We start from the raw sequence: 23,218 nt of genomic DNA on the forward strand, positions 1-23,218 counted from the left end.
AAAGTTTCTGAGCTATCTCTCAAAGTCCCCTGGTTTAGAGAAATCAAATGTCTCGCGGGGGGGTGGGGGCATTATTGGGTAAGTAGATGTGTATTCACGTACCTCTCTAAAGGTCTCTTAAATGTTGCTAATATATCTGCCACCAGCCCCGACAGGACACTCCATGCACGCACCACTCTCTGTGTAAAATGAGGTCATGTGCATAAGCTGATTGCCCATTCAGATATCTGATGGTGGTGGGGAAGAAGCTGTTCCTACAACACTGAGGGTGTGTCTTCAGGCTCCTGTACCTCCTCCTTGATGGTAGCAATGAGGAGACACTCAATGAGAATGTCTTGGGTGAAGGAAGTCCTCAGTGATGGATGCCACCTTTCTGAGGCATTTCCTTTTGAAGCCGTCCTCAATGCTGGAGAGGCTGGTAACCATGATGGAGCTGGCTGAATTTGCAACTTTCTGGAGCTTCTTCTGATGCTGTCCATACTGGAAGATGATGCAACCAGTTAGAATGCTCTCCACAGTGCATCTTTAGAAACGCGTCACTTGGAAGGACTGTTTGGGGTGCAGTACAACCAAAGTATCTTCACTTTGAATAACCTCCCCTTCCACTCTGCCCACTTTCTCCAGAACTAAGCTATGACTACGGACCCAAGTTACACTTGTCTTTTTGTGGGCACGCAGATCCACTCTCTCACTTGGAGTGATTGAAGTATACAGCATAAAATAATGCTTGTAGGCCCAACTTGTTCATGCCTGTCTAGCTGTCTACCCAAACTTGTCCCATTTGCTCATATCCCTTTGAACCTTTCCTATCATGTAATTGTCTAAGTGTCTCAAGCATCATGGGGCCATGGAGTGGTCTGGCACAGAAGCAGGCCCATCAGCCTCTGTAGTGCATACTGACCTGTGTTCTGTCTCGTCCCATCTACCTGCTATCGGATCATAGTCCTCTCATTGACCTATCCATTATTTTCTGAAATGTTACAAGTGAATGCACTTCCGCAACCTCTGCAGGCAGCTTATTCTACACTCACTCCGCCCTCTGAGTGAAAGATTTTCCTTTCAGATTGCACTGAAACAAGGTAAATGTACCCTCCTCTACAGCTTCCTCTGTACCCCCACCACCTTTTGATACTCAGTCCTGCAGGCTGCAATGTGCACAGGGGGAAGATGTTGCTGCTCATCCTTTGTGTGAAAATAAATGTCCCTGTTAAATGTTTCCTTCTCACCTTAAACCTAAGCCCTCTGCTTTTAGGCTCCTCTGTGCTTTCTCATCAACATTCCCATAGAGAACTGAAAAGTTCTGGAACTGTTCATCTCCATCTGAGAGGATGAGCTGATTACAAAATCCACTAAAACCTACTGACTCCCACAACTACTTTGACCATACTTCCTTCCATCCTGCCTCCAACTACAGAGATAAGACATTCTGCCTCCAAAATGCCTTCCCTCTTCCTAAACCATGACTTCCCCTTGACCAAGTGGACAGAGACCTTGACTGCAAGTTCATCTACTTCTTCCTCCTCTGTCCTGTCCCACTCCCCTCTTGGACAGAATGTAAACAGGTTTGCCCTGATCCTCACCATCTGCCCCTTCAGTCTCTTTGGTAATGCATTGCCTTTCCCAAACACCACCTCACCATTGCAATCGCTTTACAACGCCACTGATAACCGATTGGGGTTCAATTCCCACTGCCATCTATAGGAAGTTCATACGTTCTTCCTGTGACCATGTGGGTATTCCTCCAGGTGCTGTGGTTTCTTTCCACGTTTGCAATCCATATGGTTAGGGTGAGTGAGTTGTAGGCATGCTATATTGGCACTGAAACCATGGCAACACTTGCGGACTTCCCCCAACACATTGAAAAATAAACAATGAAGCAAAATTGTACTGTATGCTTTGGTGTTTCATTGTACATGTGCCAAATAAAGCTAGTGCTTGAAGTGTTTGGGCCTGAAACAATGACTGTTTATTCCTCTCCACACATGCTGAGGTCCTCCAGAACGTTGTGTTGGTTTGTCTGGATTTCCAGATCTGTAGAATCTCTTGTGTTTAATATACCTTTAATCTTTAATAAAGCTGATAGTTAATCATTAATCTTAATATTTAATTAGGAAAGACACATCTATCTATGGTCCCCTTTCAACATATTGAAGAGAACAATCCCTTCTCAACCACCCTGTTACATTCTATTCCCAGCAACTTAGCCATGCACCTACAGAGAGAGCTACACCAATTTTTCACCTCTTCCCTTCACACCAACCAGCTACAGCAGTGATTCAAATGCACTTCTTCCAGCCAAGAGCACTCCATTTACGATATGGGCCTCCTCTACACTGGGAACCCAAACACAGATTGGGTGACCTCTTTGTGGACCATCTGTGCCCAGAGGTGAACCTGAGTTTCTGGTTGTTTGCCAATGCAGCCAGAACAACCACAAGGCTATTAAAACAAAAATCTCATACCACCTTAAAAATTTCTTTCCCGACAGTTAATCTGCTCAACCATTTTAGTTAACCTCCGCTCAATGCCCTCTATCTATACCTCAGTCACTTCACTGCACTGTAAACACTTCAAACACAAGAGATTCTGCACATGCTGAAAATCCAGAATAACACACACAAAATGCTGGAGAAACTCAGCAGATTAGGCAGCATCTATGGAAAGGAATGGTGAAGTCCTGATAAAGGGTCTCGCCCAAAACCTTGACTCTTCATTCCTCTCTATAGATGCTGCCTGACTTGCTGAGTTCCTTCAGCATTTTGTGTGTGTTAAACGACATTTTATAATACTGTTTACATTGTAAATACGTGACAGTACTTATGTACTTACGCACACTTCATTTCATATCTCTACTTCCATCTTTAAGTTTATTTTTTATATAATTTTTTATTCTTTTAATTGTTGAATAGAACATGGAGCCCAGGAGCAGGCCTTTCAGCTCACAGAGTTGTTTTATGTTGCACATCTTGCCAACGCACCACAGCAAATTCCTAATCCATGCAAATGTATATGGCGAATGAAGTTGATCCTTGATCCCTTGTGCACAGGACTGGAAAAAGCTGCAGAGACACATCCATCTCGATCATGGGCACTAGCCTCCCCACCATCCAGGACATCTTCCAAAAACAATGCCATCCATCACTGAGAACCTTCACCCTCTGGGATATACCTTCTCCATATTGCTACCATCAGGGAGAAGGTACATGAGCCTGAAGACACACACTCAATGGTTTAGACATCTTCTTCACATCCATTACCAGATTGCTGAATGGTCCATGAACCCTTGAACACTCCTTCACAATTTTACTCTCTTTTTACGTTACTTATCTATTTTAATATATTCTTATATAATTTATAAATTTTTATGTATTGCAGCGCCAACACAGGCTTGAGGAGCAACATCTCATCTTACGTCTATGCACAATGCAACCCGCAAGATTCAATGTTGATTTGTCCAGCTTTAGGTAATTCTTTTTTTTTCTCTCTTCTTTTTTTTACAGCCCAATGAGTCACACCACCCAGCAACGTACCTATTTAACCCTCGCCTAATCACAGGACAATTTACAGTGACCAATTAACCTACTAACTGCCACATCTTTGGAATGTCGGAGGAAATTGGAGCACCCGGAGGAAACCCATGTGTTCACAAGGAAGATGTAAAAAAAGGATGCCACTGGAATTGAACACTGAACTCCGACGCCACCACTAGGTTCAAGAACAGTTACTACTCTACAACCATCAGACTCTTGAACAAAGGGGATAACAGTTGCCTATCCACTGAGACATTCCCACAACCAGTGATCTCACTTTAAGGGCTTTTTGTCTCATGCTCTTGTTATTTATTGCTATTTATTTATATTTGCATTTGCACAGTTTGCTGTCTTCTTCACTCTGGTTGATCTTCCATTGATCCTGTTATAGTTACTATTTTATAGATTTACTCAGTATGCCCACAGGAAAATGAATATATATACTCTGATAATAGAATTTACTTTGACTTTTGAACTTTGAACAGGCTGTAGTAGAGTTGTACTAACCACTACATACTACCCCGAATACATCTGAAACAGTCACTTCTGCCTGCTGGTATTTGGCTGAGTTCAAAGTCAAAGTAAGTCCAAGTGAACTTATTATCAAAGTACATATATGTTCAATATACTATCTTGAGATTCATTTTCTTGAAGGCATTTACAGGAAAATATGAAATACAATAGAATTTATATAAAAAGACTAAACATATTTTTATTTGTTTTGTTATTACTGTTGCTATTATGGTCTGTTAGTCCAACTCTAACCACTTTCTCCCAAACTGGTCCTGTTTCCATCTGCCACTCACCTTTCCCTTTTCCCCTCACCCATCTGGCAGAAATTAGGAAAATCTGAAAGCACATACCACCAAATTCCAGGAGAGCTTCCACCCCACTGTTCTTAGACTTGTGAATGGATGTTCTGTATCATAAGATGGACTCTTAGCCTTAAAATCTACCTCAATATGATCTTGCACTTTATCATTTACCTGCATTGCATCTTTTTCAATAACTTTTTCACTTTATTCTGCATTGTTATTGTTTTACCTTATGCTCAATGCACTGTCTAATGATCTGATCTGTATGAAGGGTATGTAAGACAAGTTTTCACTGTATCTAGGTACAAGTGACAATAATAAGCCAATTCCAATACCAATAATCTAATTTATCACCTTCACCTTCTTTACTTATGTGTATCCAATACTGGTGGCTTTTGTGTTCCTGTTTATCACCTTCAACTTCCTCTGCCCTCGCTTCCTCCTCCTCACTCCACCTTTCCTTTATTTGGTCATCTTTACCTATCATCCACGTGCCTTTGTCTCCCAGTTGCCTCCTATCTAGTTAGACCAGGACATTACCCACCTCCCTTTTAATTCTTAATTCTGATGCAGGGTCTTGATCTGAAATATTGACAATTCCTTTCCCCAACTGATGCTGTTCAATCCATTGAGTTCTTCCAGCACATTTTTTTGTAAGTTTTTGTCCGTTTTTCCCAGTCTGATGAAGGGTCATGGACTTGACTTATTAAATGCTTCTCTTTCCACAGATGCTGCCCAATATCAAAAAGTGGCATTGGTCATTAAGTAACCCCATCACACGCGACATTCCTTCTTCAAATTATGTTATCATTTTGTTATGTACTGCTGACACAAAACCACAAATTTAATGGCATATGCCTGTAATATTAAATCTGATTCTGATTTGCTGAGCATTTCCAAGGTTCTTACAGATACCTATGGATATACAACAGACAGCTTTCTGAATGGTTTCACCACAACTTAGTATGGAAACTTCAATGCACAGGATCGAAAGAGGCTGTAGAATTAAGCAGCCCCATCACTGGCAAAATCCTTCCCACCATTGAGGACATCTTTCAGAGGCAGTGCCTCAAAAAGGTGCATCCCTCACAATCTGGGAATGCCTTCTTCTCATTACTACCATCAAGGAGGAGGTAGAGGAACCAGAAGACCCACATTCAATGTTCAGGAACAGCTTCTTCCACTCCACCGTTAGATGTCTGAATGGTCACCTCTTCAGTCCTTCTTTTTACACTATTTATTTATTTTTGTAACTTACAATAAGGTTATGTCTTTGCCCTTTGCTCCTGCTGAAAAACAACAGATTTAATTCAGTAGTAATAAATCTGACTGTGATGCTGATGAGACAGGATCTGGCAAAAGGAGAGGCTTGGACTTGGTACTTGGATGTCATTGATATTAACAAGCATGTGTTTCTCAAAGGTGCAAATTGGAATTAGGTTTTTCACAGACAGCAGGAGAATATGGGCTGGATATCCTCATTTTTGTACCATGATTCTCTGTAATTCGAAAATGCTTTGAAGTGTACATAAATGTAAATATGTTCTTTCTTACCAATTTCTCGAACAGAACCTCGCAAACAAGGGGTTGCAATAAATGGTAATTTGAAGTTCCTTTTAATATCAGCACTTTTAACACATTGTTAGCCAAACACTTTCAAAATGTAAAAGTATTTGTTATATTAAAATAACTTATTATACATTAAACAATGAGAAAAACAAACACAATTCCAAAGTATTATAGAATTGTGGATTTTTTTTTTGGATTTCTTTTCCCCCAGTTCTCTTGACGATTTCATCCTAGAAGTCTTTGAAGTTTTTATCTTTCTCTTCGGTCTCTGAACTTTGCCATCTGTTCCCTAGTGGCACAACCTGTCAATCACTCACATTTCTTCTCCGCCACGCTGAATTGGGAACGATGAAAGGACTGAAGGGGGGGGGGAGGGAGTGTAGGCAGGATTTACTGGGCAGCAGTTTGTCAAGATGAAGAATCTTGACCAGAAATGGCAACTGTCCACTTCCCTCCGTTAAAGCTGCCCGGCCCGCTGAGTACTTTTTGTGTACCTCCAGCACTTCGTGTGTGTTGCACCAAATTCCTTCCCTCCATGGCATCTGCCTGACCCCTTGAGCTCCTCCAGTGCTTTTTTTTGTGTTGCACCAAATCTCTTCCCTCAATAGATGCTGCCTGACCCCTTGAGTTCCTCCAGCACTTTTTGTGTGTTGCTCTAGATCATACCCTTCTATAGTCATTTCCTGACCTGTCCAGCTCCTCCAGTGCCTGTGGTGTGTTGCTCCGGATTTCAGCATACACAGTCTCTTGTGTCTGCCTCAGGAGGACGTTCTGGCTCAGTTTCAAGGGAAATAGTTCAGTGAGAACAGGATGGGTGTCTTATTGCACAGTGCAAATGTCCAGTGAAGGCCATGCAAAACTTTGAAGTCCATTGCCTCCGTGTCTTTCTTGTCCTTTTGCTATTCCAGGCTTAGTATTTTTTCATTATCATTGGTTTGTGTGCATGCGTGTTATAATTAGCAGGTGGGGCTTATTTACACACACTCACCCACTCGGTCACTCTGCACTCTTCGCACGCCACATAACAACACCAGTGGAACTTGCAGTTACACCTCTCCCTCCGCGATTGCCTCAGGATATTGTGGCCTCGGCCACAGCACAGGCTCTCGCAGCTGTCCAGGCCCGGGCTGGTCTTGTTGCAGATCCGTCCTCGAGTGCCCGCCGAGTCCAGCTCAGGCTCCCGCTCGCAGAAGTTGGGTGAGTCCTCGAAGAAGACCAGCTCACCGGCGGTAGACTTCCGGCGGTGCGGGTGGTGGGCGTGCTCCACCTGGCCAGTGTTGCGGTTGTGGGCTTTGATCAGCGTGGCATTGTAGAACTTGTGCTTCAGCAGGGTTCCCACCGTGCGGAAATCCGGCGTCACCTGCCAGCATGTCTTGAGCTGGCAGCTACCAGATGTACCATGGCATTTGCACTTCCTCTTCATGTTGTCGGAGATCATCTGCCAGGACAAGAGAAACAGGAATTGGTCATTGAGCCAAACAGCAGAGAGTCAGGTCCCCAGCGTTTATAAGGCCCTGCTGAAACCATGTTTGGAGTATTGTGAGTAATTTTAGAACATAGAACAGTACAGGACAGTTCAGGCCCTTTGGCACATGATGTTGTGCCAGCCTTTTAACCTACTCCAAGATCAATCTAACCCTTCCCTCTCACACAACCATCCATTTCTCTACCACCCATCTACCTACCCAAGAGTCACTTAAATGTTCCTAATATATCTGCCTCTACCACCAGCTCTGACAGGGTGTTCCATGCACTCACCACTCTCCATGTAAAGAAAAATTACATTGAAGTGTAGGGAGGCATCCCTCCTATACTTTCCACCAATCACCTTAAAATTGTGCCCCTCATATTAACCAGTTCCATCCTGGGAAAATATTTCTGGTTGTCCACTCCATCTTACGCTCTTATCATCTTGTACTGCTTTATCAAGTTATCTCTTATCCTCCTTCTTTCCAGAGAGAAAATCCCTCACTCACTCAACCAATTTTATAAGGCATGCTCTGCAATCGAGGAAAAATCTGGGTAAATCTCCTCTGCGTGCTCTTCAAAGCACCCACATCCGTCCTGTCAATCATATGAAGGCACAAGAGATCTGGCATGACACAGTGCCAGCAGCATGACTTCAATCTCACATCTAGGAGTTTGCACACTCTGTCCCTGACTGTGAGGGCTTCCTCCGAGTGCACCGGTTTACTCCCACTTCCCAGTAGGTTAATTCACCACATGGGAATAAGTTTGGATGGCACGATCTCATTGGGCTGGAGATGCTTGTGTCTCCAATTTTAAAATTAAATTAAATGTAATTAATCATAAATCATCATTTTTGTGAAAGACGTGCTTGGTTGCAGGGCCAGTTCCTGTGCTGTACTGTTCTGTCTTCTATCTCAAGCAGCTGCAGTGGAGACAGAATTGACAAACCAAGTCACCGATCTGCTGTCTGTTCATTCACATTTCACATTTTCAGCACCTCTGAGTAGTTCTGATAACAGAGTTATTCAGAAAGCTGTTCTCCCAGGATCAGAACATTGTGAGCTGGAAATATAGCCTTGAATGGAGAAAGCTACAAAAAGTGGCGGGTGCAGCCCTGTTGATCACAGGTAAAGCTCTTCTTACCACTCAGCATGTCTACAATGAATGTTATCGCAGTAAAGCAGCATCCAGCATCAGGACTCACCCCCACCATCTAGACCATGCTCTCTTCTTGCTGTTCCATCATGAAGGAGCTACAGGAGCCTCATGTCTCACATAATGTATTCCTTCCCCTCTCCCCTCTTTCTTATTCTGGCTTCTTCCACCGTCCGTTCCAGTCCTGATGAAGGGTCTTGGCCCAAAACGTTGACTCTTTATTCCCCTTCATAGATGCTGACTGACCTGCTGAGTTCCTCCAGCAATTTGTGTGTGTTCCATTGATAGTGCTGTCTATTCCAGTCAGAGGTAACAATATTCACACCCACCTTCTATGCCCTACTGTGCATCTTTGAAAAATGCAAAATGTTGGAAAACCTCAGAAAGCTGCATTCCCTGCATATCCATGTGTTACTAGCCACAATCATATCTGCTTCCTTAAACTTTACCCCCTCCCCTTCTCCAAGGGAAAAAATCTGACTGCCTAACTGAGCTAAGCCTCTTATAATTTTATGAGCCTTCATCAGTCTCCCTTCAGCCTCTCCAGAGAGGGTACCCAACTTGTCCAACCTTCCTGTATAGCTCAGTCCTGTAAGCCAGTCAGCATCCTCAGAAACATCTTCTGTACCCTCTCCAAATCCTTCACATCCTTCCCATAACAGAGCATACAATACTCCAAGTGAGACACCTTCTGCATTTACTTTTCCTTTTACTTCCTCAATATTATTATGCATGTATGGCCTGTTAGTTATATATGTATTGGCAGGCAAAAGAAAAGATTTCCACTGTATCGCAGTACATATGACGGTAATAAACTAATACTAACACACCTATGCAATTTACAATGGCCGATTCACCTCCCAACCTGAAAATGCTAGGAATGATCAGGTCAGGCAGCAACTGTGGAGAAATGCAACAATTAACATCTCAGTTTCCTTTCCTTTCCACAGATTCTGCCTTACTTTCTGATTGTTTCCAACATTTTTGAGTTTTATTTAAGATTTCTGCTTTTTTATATGTCATTTTTATAAACTGCATGACTTTGGGATGTGTAACTATACTGGAGCACACAGAGAACCCCTGCAGTCACAGGAAAATACGTAGACATTATAGAGCTACAGAGCTGTGGAATTTTCCAACATGCAAACAGGCCCTTCAACCTAATTTATCCACATGTTGCCCAGTGTGTCCCACCTGCCACACAGCTTTTGGCCCACAGCTCTCTAAAGTTCTCCTATCCATGTACTTACCTAGATGGCTTTCAAAATTTGTTGATGTGCCCACCACAACCACTATTTCTGGCAGCTCATTCCAAATTCCCATCACCATTTGTGTGAAGAAGCTAGCCCTGATGACCCTTTTAAATCTCTCATCTCTGATCTTCAACCTACGCCCTCTTGTTTTTAGAACCCCCTCCCTTAGGAAAAAGACCAGGATGTAATGTACAGGACTCTCGTGATCGTGCATACCTCTATCAGGTCACCCCTACATCTCCAATGTTCCAGGGAAAAAAATCCTAGTTTATGTAATCTCTCCTTGTAAGTCAGATCCCGTCAACTCCAAGCAACATCTTGGTGAATCTTTCCTGTATTCTTTTGAGTTCAATAGCATCTTTCCTACAACAGGGTGACTGAAACTGTACACTGCATAGATGCAGAATCTGAGATCAGGTTTGAACTTAGGTGGCTGGAATGGGTGAGGCAACTGATGTATCTTACTACCATTTCACATGTTGTATCCACGTGCATATAAAGAGGTTTTATCCCTATGTGGGTATTGATGAATAATTTACGAGGGAATATAACTTTTGTAATTTATTGAAAGATAAATATTATCTTTCTTTGTCACAGACACACTCAGTGGTCACTTTATTAGGTGCACCAGCTCATTCATGCAAATATCTAATCATGTGGTAGCAACTATAGCAATGTATAAAAGCATGCAGACACGGTCAAAAGGCTCAGTTGTAGTTCTGACCAACCATGAGAATGGGGAAGAAATGTGACTTAAAGGCCGGACAGGGTGTTTTGAGTATGTCAGAAGCTACTGATCTCCTGAGATTTTCATGCACAACAGTCTCTAGAGTTTAAAGAGAATGGTGCGAGAAACAAAAGTACATCCAATAAGTGGCAGAAAATGCCCTGTTAATGAAGGAGGTCAGAGAAGAATGGCCAGACTTATTCAAGCTGACAGGATGGCAACAGTAACTCAAATAACTACACATTACAATAGTGGTGTTCAAAGGAAGATCTCTGAAGGCATAATACGCTGAACCTTGAGGTGGATGGGTTACAGCAGCAGAAGGGCATGAACGTACAGAAACGCACTCAGCGGCCACTTTATTAGAAACCTCCTGTACCTAATAAAGTGGCCACTGAGTGAGTATAAATGCACCAGGAATGTCTGAGTCAGAGACAGAGATTCGGTGGCAGCCTCATTTCTTTAGTAACAGGCCATACACAAGAAGAAAGCAACATTTAGCACAGTTTACTCTTGCTTGAAAATAAAAATGCTAATGTTGTTACTTTACTAATTATACCCTGCTTGAGTTTGGGTTGCATGTGTTTAGTAAATTACAGAGGTCTCAGTGAATAGTAGGGAATCCAAGAGGTATTAATTGAGGGCAGATTTACTCAAAGATGGATTTCAACCTCCTGTGGTCAATTATAACTTGCGGTGTGACTGTGGGAGCATCAAAGGCATCTTGTGAAGCTATCTGTCTCTCTTTTTCTTAAGTATATATAAATATTTTTCCAGCTGTTTTTCCGTTTACCCCGATGGGTGGAATTTGGATTGAAGTTGGTCCATTGGGTGAAATATAGTTACTCAGAATTCCTCAGCGACAGTCAAAAATAGTATGTGGCCAACTGGGGGTTGGGACTGACTGGGGTCAAAGGAAGCTGCTGGAGGTTTGGGATAGCCCTTATGAGAAAGTAGGCGGCAAGGGGAGGGGACAGATCCAGTGCATCATGACCGGTTTAACAAAGTTAACGATGATTTGGAGAAGTTAGCAGGTAGGAAAAATGGCACAGTAGCGCAGTGGTTAGAGCAATCGCCCTACAGCACTAGTCATCACCAACTGGGGTTCGATTCCTGCGACTGCCTGTGAAGAGTTTGCATGTTCTCCCCATGGCCATGTGGGTTTCCTGCAGGTACTGGAGGAAAACATAGGGGTGATATCAGAGGAATTCGTTTCACATAGAGACTGGTCAGGACATGGATCTCTAGGGGTTGCCAGGGGTGGTGATAGATGCAGATAAAACATGGACATTTAAGAGACTTGGATGATAGAAAACAGGAGGACTATGAAGGAGGAAAGGTTAGTTTGATCTTTGAGTACAGAAGATTAAAATTTTGTCACAACATTATGGGCTGAAGGGCCTGTATGGTGCTGTATTGTTCTACGTTCTATGTTACCATTTCCTCACACATTTGAAAGATGTACGGGTTAGGATTAGTGAGTTGTGGGCATGCTATATTAGTGCCAGAAAATTGTGGCAACACTTGCGGCTGCCCCCAGCACATCCCCAACGCAGGTGGTGCACGTAAGAGAAGTTTGGATAGACACATGGATTGGAGGGCTATGGAGGGCTACGGCCTAGGTGTGAGTAGATGGGAGTAGGCAGGAACAGAACAGATGTGCCGAAAGACCTGCTTCTGTTTTGAAGTGCTCTGTGACTTTAAATGTCTAAAGTTGTCAAAGGGTAACTTGAGAGCACGGCATTGCAGAAAGAGGTCAAAGTCACCTTGTGCTCAATTCTTCGCTTTACTTTTGAACAATGGTTATTATTGTAATGGAGCAAGATCTTACAACAAAATAGTAATCAGATAAATTGTGTCTTGCAGATTTTGCTTTAAAATTTTTGTCCACGGAGCAAAAGTGCCTTAGAGAAGGCTTAATAAAGTTGTTACTTCCCCCTCACCCCCTCTTCTGTCCTGATGAAGGGTCAAAATGTCGACTGTTTACTCTCCTCCACAGATACTGCCTGATTTGCTGAGGTTCTCCAGTACTTTGTGTGTGTTGCTCAGCACTTCCAGCATCTGCAGAATCTCTTGCATTTAGGCTGCACATTATGTAAGTCAGTGACAAATAATCCTGTTTTAAATTCTCTTTATTTCCATCAGTACCGCATGGATTCTACTGCTCACCTATTCAGTTGGTAAAATTTACAGTAGCCGAGTAGTCCACCAAACAACACGTCTTTGGGATGTGCGAGGAAACCAGAGCTTCCAGAGAAAGCCCACGTGGTCACAGAGAGAACATGGAGCTGTGCAGTGGGGATCATGATTGAACTGATCTGACTAGGTGTGAGATGGAAACACCAAAGACCATAAACAGAAAAACCTACAAAAAGTAGTGGACACAGCCCAGTCCATCACAGGCACATCTACAAGGAGTGCTGCCACAAGAAAGCAGCACCCATCATCAAGGACCCCATCATCTAGGCCATGCTCTCTTCTCACTGCTACTGTTAAGACAGGAGGTACTGGAGCATTAGGTCTCATACTATCAGGTTCAGGAACGGTTATTACCCTTCAACCATCAGGCTTCTGAACCAGTGTGGATAACTTCGCTCACTTCAATGCTGAACTGACTTCATGGACCTCTAACATCATAAACCAGTGAGTTGTTTGTTATGTCTCCCCTCTCGCTGTGAAATGGAGACATCTCTTTCTCCCTTATTAGGGAGAGAGAGAGAGAGCCCGTGGTATGTTGAATGTCGGGTGACCAATATTGTCTGTGGAGTACTGCAAGTCTGTGTCCTTGCTGTTGCTTTGCTCACGCTTAAGAGCTCGGTGGCGGGTGCCAATGCTTTGTTTTTGCTGGTGGTCGGCGGTGGGGGGGGGTGTGTGATCACTGCTTGCTGCCAGAGGCAGGGGAGCTGGGGGGGGGGGACTTTGAGGTTCTAACATTTAACTGTTGTTCATCCTTTGGGGCACTCCTCCGTTTTCGTGGATGTTTGCAAAGAAAAAGCATTTCAGCATGTATATTGTGTACATTTCTCTGACATTAAGTGTACCTTTGAAACCTTTGAACTTACAGACTCACTTTCAAGGATCTACAATTCATGTTCACGGTAATATTTATTTACTTTATTTTACTCTTTCCACAGTCTGTCTTTTCATTCACATTGGTTGTTGGTCTTTGTCCATGTACAGTTTAGTTTTTCACAAATTTTATTATATTTCTTTATTTTCCCGTAACTCCCTGCAATAAAATGAATCTCAAGAGGTATATGGTAACATATAGTATATATATTTTTATAATAAATTTACTTTGAACTTTGAACTTTGAACTTGGGAAGGTGGATCTGCAAGCCACCGTAGCACCCAGATCCTCCAGTGTCAATATCCTTGGGGTCACCCATTATTAAAAAGGACCACTCAATAAATACCATGACAACAAGAGCAGGTTGCAGATTAGGAGATTGATTCAGCTCCTGAGACCTTTCATATTGAATATTATATTGAATATAGGTCAAATAACCTCTCGAATATTGAGAGGCCTAGATTGAGTGGACATGGAGAAGATGTTTCTTATAATGGGGGAGCCTAGAACCAGAGGACACAGCCTCAGAATATCCCTTTAGAAGGAATATGAGGATGAATTTCTTTCGCCAGATGGTGGTGAATCTGTGGAATATATTGCTGCAGAGGGCTGTGGAGGCCATGTCAGTGGGTATAGTTACAGTACTGTAAATCTGGTGGGAGCAAAGGATGTTGGAAATGTGTGGAGCACTGCCAAAAGGGCATGGGGTGAGTGGAAGAGAAGGAATGCCAGGGCAGAGTTGGTGCGGGTGCAGACATACTCAGCCCTGAGACACCAGGCAAGGTCAATTTATTCCAAGCAATTGGTTTATTGATCATTACAAAATGTCTCTCTGATGCTTCCCTCTCCCTCCCTTCTCCCTTCCTCTTTTCCCAACCATGATTCTTCTCCCCCTGCCTTCTTCCCAGTTCTTAGGGACCCATATCAGAATCAGGTTTATCATCACTCGCATAAGTCATGAAATTTGTTTACTTTTTATGGCAGCAATACAGTGCAATACATTATATTACTCCAATACTGTGCAAAAGACTTAGGCACCCTAGCTGTATATATATATGCTTGAAACTTTTGCATAGTACTGTTTAGTGGATGTTGATAGGTTCTTGATCAGCAATGGGTCAAAGTTTACAGGGAGAAGACAGGAGAATGGGGGAATGGGTGAGAGGGATAACAAATCAACCATGATAGAATGGTGAAACAGAATTGACAGGATGAATGGCCTAATTCTGCTCCTATATCTTATAGTCTTATCGCCAAGGCATGTTTAGATCTATCTTTCTCACAATCTCATGACTGTCTTACACTCTCCTTTCAATTTGAACATACACATCCTTCCCCGTTAAGAATGTAACATCTCTCATCAAAGATCCCCATCATCTGGGACATCTCACCTTTTCCCAAATACAATCAAGCAGGTGGTACAGAAGCCTGTGATCCCACACAGCTAAATTCAAGAGCAGCTACTTCTCTTCAACTATTTGGATTTTGAATTACCCAGAGCAACCCTAATCACGACAGAGACTATTTTGATTGTTCAGCATTTTTTTGCTAAAATAATGTTCTTTCTTGTAAATATTGTGTATAATTTATATTTAATTATGTTTTTCCTCAGATAGCTGCTTATAGATGTCAAGTGCCTGTGATGTTTGATTGCATTTCTGCTACATGTACTTGTATTACACTCCAGTAAACTCAACTTTGACAACAGGAGTCTTGCCTTTGCCAAGTCAGTTTACCCACCCAGGCTAAATGTAGCCAAAACAAAAATCCCAAAATAATTTGAGTTCATCATCAACTTTGTTTACCTCCTCCCATTGTGAGCTCATCTGTTGCTCTAGTTTTTTCCTAGGCACAAGAAATGTTCTATCCTCATGATTGCTGTGAGTCATTTCCCTCTCTAGTTTGTTCCTTTGACTTGGGCCTCCTGAGATCACAGACCATTTCTGGAGTTCAGCTTCAGAGATGGTGGTTAGTGTCTCTCCTACCGCTAGCCTCCTCTTGTCCAGATTCTGATTGCCCAATAGTGAAAAGAGATAATGGTTATTTTTATTTCTCACATGTACATTGAAATGTACAGTGCCAGGTGTTTTCACACCAGATCAGCCAGGATTGTGAAGGACCATCCTCAAGTGCCACCAGGCTTTAGCATGCCCACAACTCATTAACCTTATCCATACGTGGGAGAAAACTGAAGCAGCTGAAGGAAACACAGGGAGAACATACAAACTCCTTACCAATAGTGGTGGGAGTTGAACCCAGATCTTACAGGTGGTGCTGTTAAGCAGTTTCTCATTTTGGGTCAAGACCATTAAAATCCGGGGGGGCGGGGGGCGGAGTGTTTCAGGTTGCTATTTCACGTTGAGACCCAGAGTCCAGATGGAAGATCTTCATTTGAAACATCAACTGTCTATTTCCTTCCATTGATATAAAAGATTTTGCAGAAGCAGGAAATCTTGAGTGACAAACATAATGTTAGAGGAACTCAGCAGGTCATGCGGCCTCTGTGGAAGGCAAAATAAGAGTCGACGCTTCAGCCTTCTAGCACTTCCACCTATTCCCCCACCCCCCTTCCTTCTTTTATGTCTCATTCTGGTTTCTTCTCCATTCCTTTCCGGTCCTGGTGAAGCGCCTCATCCCATAACATCAGCTGTTTATTCTCCCCACTGATGCTGCCTGACTCACTGAGTTCCTGCAGCATCTTGTCTGCTGTTATCACCAATGTACCAGGGGCGATTGATAAGTTCATGGCCTAAGGTAGAAGCAGTCAATTTTAGAAAACCTTGCACATTTATTTTGCAACATCGTCCCCTCCTACATTTACACACTTAGTCCAGCAGTCGTGGAGCATATGGATCCTTTCTTTGTAGAAGTCGGCGTCTTGGACCTCCAGAAAGTGGTCCACTGCAGGGTGATTGATAAGTTCGTGACCTAAGGTAGAAGGAGATGAGTTATACAGCTCTCATTACATGCACCTGAAGTTCAACTCTTTGAGTGATTACGCAGAAAGTTTGAAGTTAATAACTCATCTCCTTCTACCCTAGGCCGCAAACTTATCAATCACTCCTCGTATTCTTTGACACACACCAATCCCAAATGAGTAGTCTTTGTTTTATGTCTTTTGTACTACACTCACATTATGTACATATCTTGACTTACATTAGAAACCAGATCAATCAGAGATAGAAACATAGAAACATAGAAAATAGGTGCAGGAGTAGGCCATTCGGCCCTTCGAGCCTGCACCGCCATTTATTATGATCATGGCTGATCATCCAACTCAGAACCCAGCCTTCCCTCCATACCCCCTGACCCCTGTAGCCACAAGGGCCATATCTAACTTCCTTTTAAACATAGCTAATGAACTGGCCTCAACAGTTTGCTGTGGCAGAGAATTCCACAGATTCACCACTCTCTGTGTGAAGAAGTTTTTCCTAACCTCGGTCCTAAAAGGCTTCCCCTCTATCCTCAAACTGTGACCCCTCATTCTAGACCTCCCCAACATCGGGAACAATCTTCCCGCATCTAGCCTGTCCAATCCCTTTAGGATCTTATACGTTTCAATCAGATCCCCCCTCAATCTTCTAAATTCCAACGAGTACAAGCCCAGTTCATCCAGTCTTTCTTCATATGAAAGACCTGCCATCCCAGGAATCAATCTGGTGAACCTTCTTTGTACTCCCTCTATGGCAAAGATGTCTTTCCTCAGATTAGGGGACCAAAACTGCACACAATACTCCAGGTGTGGTCTCACCAAGGCCTTGTACAACTGCAGTAGTACCTCCCTGCTCCTGTACTCGAATCCTCTCGCTATAAATGCCAGCATACCGTTCGCCTTTTTCACCGCCTGCTGTACCTGCATGCCCACTTTCAATGACTGGTGTATAATGACACCCAGGTCTCGTTGCACCTCCCCTTTTCCTAATCGGCCACCATTCAGATAATAATCTGTTTTCCTATTTTTGCCACCAAAGTGGATAACTTCACATTTATCCACATTAAATTGCATCTGCCATGAGTTTGCCCACTCACCCAACCTATCCAAGTCACCCTGCATCCTCTTAGCATCCTCCTCACTGCTAACACTGCCACCCAGCTTTGTGTCATCCGCAAACTTGGAGATGCTGCATTTAATTCCCTCATCCAAGTCATTAATATATATTGTAAACAACTGGGGTCCCAGCACTGAGCCTTGCGGTACCCCACTAGTCACCGCCTGCCATTCTGAAAAGGTCCCGTTTATTCCCACTCTTTGCTTCCTGTCTGCTAACCAATTCTCCACCCACACCAATACCTTACCCCCAATACCGTGTGCTTTAAGTTTGCACACTAATCTACTGTGTGGGACCTTGTCAAAAGCCTTTTGAAAATCCAAATATACCACATCCACTGGTTCTCCCCTATCCACTCTACTAGTTACACCCTCAAAAAATTCTATGAGATTCGTCAGACATGATTTTCCTTTCACAAATCCATGCTGACTTTGTCCGATCATGGTGACATGATAACATTTCAACAGAGTATGATATAAAGTCACCTTGTAAAACTGAAGTCAGTGGACATCAAACACTCCAAGGATGTCACTGCCGGAATTACACCACAAAACCAAAAGACATAGGAGCAGAATTAGGCCAATCAGCCCACTGAGTCTGCTACGTCATTCCATTATGGTTGATTTATTATCTCTCTCAACCCCATTCTTCTGCCTTCTCCCAGTAATCTTTGACACCATTACTAATCAAGAATCTATCATCTTCCACTTTAAATATACCCAATGACTTGGCCTCCACAGCCTTCTGTGGCCATGAATTCCATAAATTCACCACTCTCTGGGAAAAGAAATTCTTCCTAATCTCTGTTCTAAAGGGACATTCTTGTAGTCTGAAGCTGTGCCCTCTGGTCCTAAGCATCCTCTCCATGTCCACTCTGCCTAGGCCTTTCACTGTTCAATAACTTTCAATAAGATTGTTCTCATTCTTCTAAACTCCAGTGAATACAAGCTCCAAGCCATCAAATTCCCCCGATACATTACCTCTTTCATTCCTGAGATAATCTTGTAAATTCAGATCCGAGAATTGAACCTCAATTGGTGATTGTTGGCACTGTAAAGTGGCAGGTTAACCATTATGCTACCATGTCTGTGCTATCTCTTCTGGAACCCCTCCTATGCCAGCACATGTTTTCTTAGATAAGGGATCAAAAGACTGGTCACAATACTCCAACCATGGTCTGACCAATTCACTTGTAAAGCCTCAGCATTACATCCTTTTGCTTTTACATTCTAGTCCACTCAAAATGAATGCTAACCTCGCATTTGCCTTCCTCACCACAGATTCAAGCTGCAAATTAACCTTTCATGAATCCTGCATGAGGACTCCTAAGTCCCTTTGCACCTCAGATTTTTTAATTTTTAAAATGAATGCAAACATTGCATTGGCATTCCTTACCACTGACTCAACCTGTAAGTTAATCTTTAGGGAATTCGGCACTAGGACTCCCAAAACACTTTGCTCCTCTGAGTTAAAAATCTTCTCTCCAATTAGAAAATAATTTACACCTTTATTCTTTCTACCTAAGTGAATGGCCTACTCTGTGTAGGTGATTAGGCTGGCACATCACTGTGGGCCGAAGGGCCTGGATTGGGCTGTGCTGTTCTATGCTTTAGGACGTATGTCACTGATAATAAGTCTGACTGATACATTACCGTCCTTCCGGGTCTAAATCTTGGAACCATTTACCGGTCTCCAGTGGCTCAAGAAAGTAAATCACAACCATCGTGTCAGGGGCAATGACGGATGGGAGATAAATGCCGACCTTGTTATTGACACTTAGAGGTCAGACAATGAAAATAAAAATAAAAATAAATATCTATAACATGAGAAACTGCAGATGCTGGAAATCCAGAGCAACACACAAAATGCCAGGGAAACTCAGCAGGTCAGGCAGCATCTATGCAAATGAATAAATAGTCAATATTTCAGGCCAAGACCTTTCATCAGGACGTCACTGCATCTTGCACATTATGCTTCATTTCGATTTTTCATTTATCTTTCACTCCATACCATACCATACATATTTAAGAACCCAACAGGCAGATTATGCTTGACAATGGGATTTAGAGGATGAGAAGTGATCTCATTGAGATGGAAACCTAACAGGGGTTGACAGAGTTAGAGGGGTTATTCCCCTGGCTGGGCAATCAGGATAAAGATGAATGCTAAGAAGGGGGAGCTTTGGGATTCTAGAATTTTTAACTGTCACTCATTCTTTGGGGCACTCCTCTGTTTTTGTGGATGTCTGCGAAGAAAAAGAATTTCAGGTTGTATATTGTATACGTTTCTCTGGCATTAAATGTACCTATTGAACCTAAGAGGGTCTCACAGACTTCAAGGGGGTATTCCCCTGGTTGGGGAAAATGCTGAACAAAGTAAATCTACATTGAGCAAGAGGCAACTGTGGAGCACCGAAGACTGCCACTATTCACTGTGACCACAGAGCAAGAGAGGCGGAGGCTTGGTGGGATTGTTGTCAACACTGCCTGCTTGTAGACTCAGCCCATATGTCTTTTGAATGAGGGATGAAACCTATGCAATCACAAGAATATAAAGGCAGGGAAGTTGTGCTAAAACCATCGTAAAGAGTTAAAGAGTACTAGGATCATAAAGAGCACCTTTGGGCACATTGGCCTTCGTAGATGAAAGCATTGAGTACAGAGTTGGGATGTTAATTTGAAATTGGTGAAGCCAGTTTTGGAGTATTGAAAAGATAAAAAAGATTAGCTTTGTCAGCTATACGTCGAAACTTTGAAACATACATTGAAATGCAATGTTTGCATGATTGACTAATACAATCCAAGGATGTGTCAGGGGAAGCTCGCAATGGTCGCCAGGCTTCTGGCACCAACGTAGCATGCACACACAACTTACTATCCTAACCCATGTGTATTTGGAATGGGGGAGGATCCAGAAGAAACACACACATCACATGGAGAGCTTATAACTCCTTTTAGACTATTGCAAGAATTGAGCCCCAATCACTGGCGCTGTAAAGCATTAAGTGAGCTGCTACACTGTCATGACAGTCTTGACAACAAAGGCAGGTACTTAGAGTCCTACCACTATCAGTCATCGAGTAATTGAGCAGAGATACAGGCCCTTCGGTCCAACACGTCCATGCTGACCATGGAGCCCGCCAAGCTGGAAACACGTGTCTGCATTTGGCCCATGGCCATCCAAACCTCTCCCATCCACGTATTTATGCAAATAACTTTAGGTGTTGTTACTGCATCTGCTGCAACCACTTCATCCGGCAGCTTGTTCCAGACTCCCTGTAAAGAAGTTGCCCCTCAGGTGCCTTTTAAATCTTTCACCTCTGGCCTTAAATCTATTCCCTCTAAACACAAGAAATTCAGCAGATGCTGGAAGTTTCGAGCACACACATAAAATACCGGAGGAACTCAGCAGGTCAGGCAGCACCTGTGGAGGGGAATAAACAGCTATCCACCCAAAATCTCTTTGACCTTCTTCCATCAGGCAGGAGGTATTGTAGTATTAGGACATGACTGTTAGGCGGGGAAACAGATTCATTTCCCTATGCCGAGAGACTACTGAACTCCCTGCCACTCCCAGGTCTCAACATGTATGAAGTGGCAGTAGTGTTATACTGCTTACTTTTTAACTTGTGTCGTAAATGCACTTTATTTGTTGTTTATTTATTTGTGGTAGCATTACTTAATGTGTTGTGTGCAAGGTATACGTACTGTGTTGTGGAGGAATGTTGTTCCGTTTGGTGGTATACATGTGTATGGTTGAATAACAATAAACTTGAATTTACTTCTTTCCCTGTTAATCTCCACGTAGAATGTGTCACTGCAGCTGCTCTATAAGAGGGTGAGGATGAGGGTGAGGGTCACACTCCATTTAGAAGTGCTGAGTCTACAAATGGCAGCGTTGACAACCCTACCACGTCTTCTCCCCTCTTCCCTATCTCCCATCGCTCTGTAGCCCTCCCCGCCCCTTGGACAGCAAGCGTCTGTCAGCAGCAGAACAAACACTCTGTGGCCAATTAATCTACAGGAACAAACACTGCACAGGAGAGCTGACAGCTAAGAGCAAACAACAACAGACTTCAGAGAATCTGTAATCAGTGTAAAGAGATGAAAAGAAATAATATGCATTTAGATAGCACCTGTAGAATAGGATTATGATCTGAGGCTGAGGCTTTTCACTGGAACATAATCTCCAAAATTAGATTTCAAGGCAAGGATAGACTTGTTAAGACATTAATAAGCACGTTAAAGCAAAATGAGGAGGGAGTTGGAGCGAGGGAGGTTCCAGCGATAAATACTGCAAAGGAGTCGTACTGATGAAGATATGTTCACTCATAAAGGACAGGAAGTGCAAGAAGCAATAGGGATGATACTACTACCATCAGGCAGGAGGTACAGGAGCCTTAAGTCCACATGAGGTTCATCCATCCTGAACCAGTGAGGTTAACTTCACTCATCACAACTCTGAGCTAATTCAACAACCTACAGACTTACTTTCAAGGACTCTACAACTCATTCTCAGCATTAATTATCTATATATCTATTTACCATTCTATCTATTAATCTGTGTAGCTACCTATCTATTTATTTACACAAATTGTCTTCTTTTGCACATTGGTTGTCAGTCTTTGTTGATGTGTAGTTTTTCTATTGTATTTCATTATTTTCCTTTGAATGTCCGAAAGAAAATGAATCTGCAGGTAGTATGTGGTGACATATATGTACTTTGATAATTAATTTATTACCACTTTGAGTTTGACTTTGAAGCCAAGGGGTCATTTGAATTTGAAAACTGAATATACTTACTTTAGTGATAGAATATATAATAGTACAACACAGTGAAGGTCTTACAGCCCACAATGTTGTACTGACCTTTTATAACCTACTCCAAGATCAATCTAACCCTTCCCACCCACATGGCCCTCCATTTTTCCCTCCATGTGCCCATCTAAGAGTCCCTTAATCCTCCCTAATGTATCTGCTTCTACCCTGGCAGCAGTGTTCAAGCATCCACCAATCTCTGTGTAAATCCCCTAACCCTGACATTCCTCTAATCAGCTTAAAATTATGAACCCTCGTATTAGCCATTTCTGCCCTCTGAAAAGGGCACTGGCTTTCCACTCTATCTCAAGTTCAACTTCAGGTTTATTGTTATCTAACTGCATATACATACAACAAAATAAAACAACATTCCTCCGGGCCAGAGTGCACCACATAAACACATCATTCACAGCACATACAACAAACATTACCACAAATAAGATTCTATATTAAGACAAATGTAGGTCCCCTGCAAACAGAAACAGGTGAATTGATTATGGGGAGCAAGGACATGGCAGACCAATTGAATAATTACTTTGGTTCTGTCTTCACTAAGGAGGACATAAATAATCTTCCAGAAATAGTAAGGGACAGAGGGTCCAGTGAGATGGAGGAACTGAGCGAAATACATGTTAGTAGGGAAGTGGTGTTAGGTAAATTGAAGGGATTGAAGGCAGATAAATCCCCAGGGCCAGATGGTCTGCATCCCAGAGTGCTTAAGGAAGTGGCCCAAGAAATAGTGGATGCATTAGTGATAATTTTT

General features: G+C 42.7%; 1 protein-coding gene across 1 annotated transcript in view; it reads right to left on the reverse strand.

The window, feature by feature from the left end:
- Positions 1–6,884: 6,884 nt before the first annotated feature.
- wnt10a (wingless-type MMTV integration site family, member 10a) overlaps positions 6,885–23,218 on the reverse strand; it is a 132,208-nt gene continuing 115,874 nt past the window's right edge. The window contains exon 3 of the mRNA XM_063049960.1: positions 6,885–7,352. Within this exon, the coding sequence (XP_062906030.1) occupies positions 6,885–7,352 (468 nt within the window). The remainder of the gene's footprint in view (positions 7,353–23,218) is intronic.

This window comes from Mobula hypostoma, chromosome 6 (assembly GCF_963921235.1).
Source record: "Mobula hypostoma chromosome 6, sMobHyp1.1, whole genome shotgun sequence".
Classification (NCBI taxonomy): domain Eukaryota; kingdom Metazoa; phylum Chordata; class Chondrichthyes; order Myliobatiformes; family Myliobatidae; genus Mobula; species Mobula hypostoma.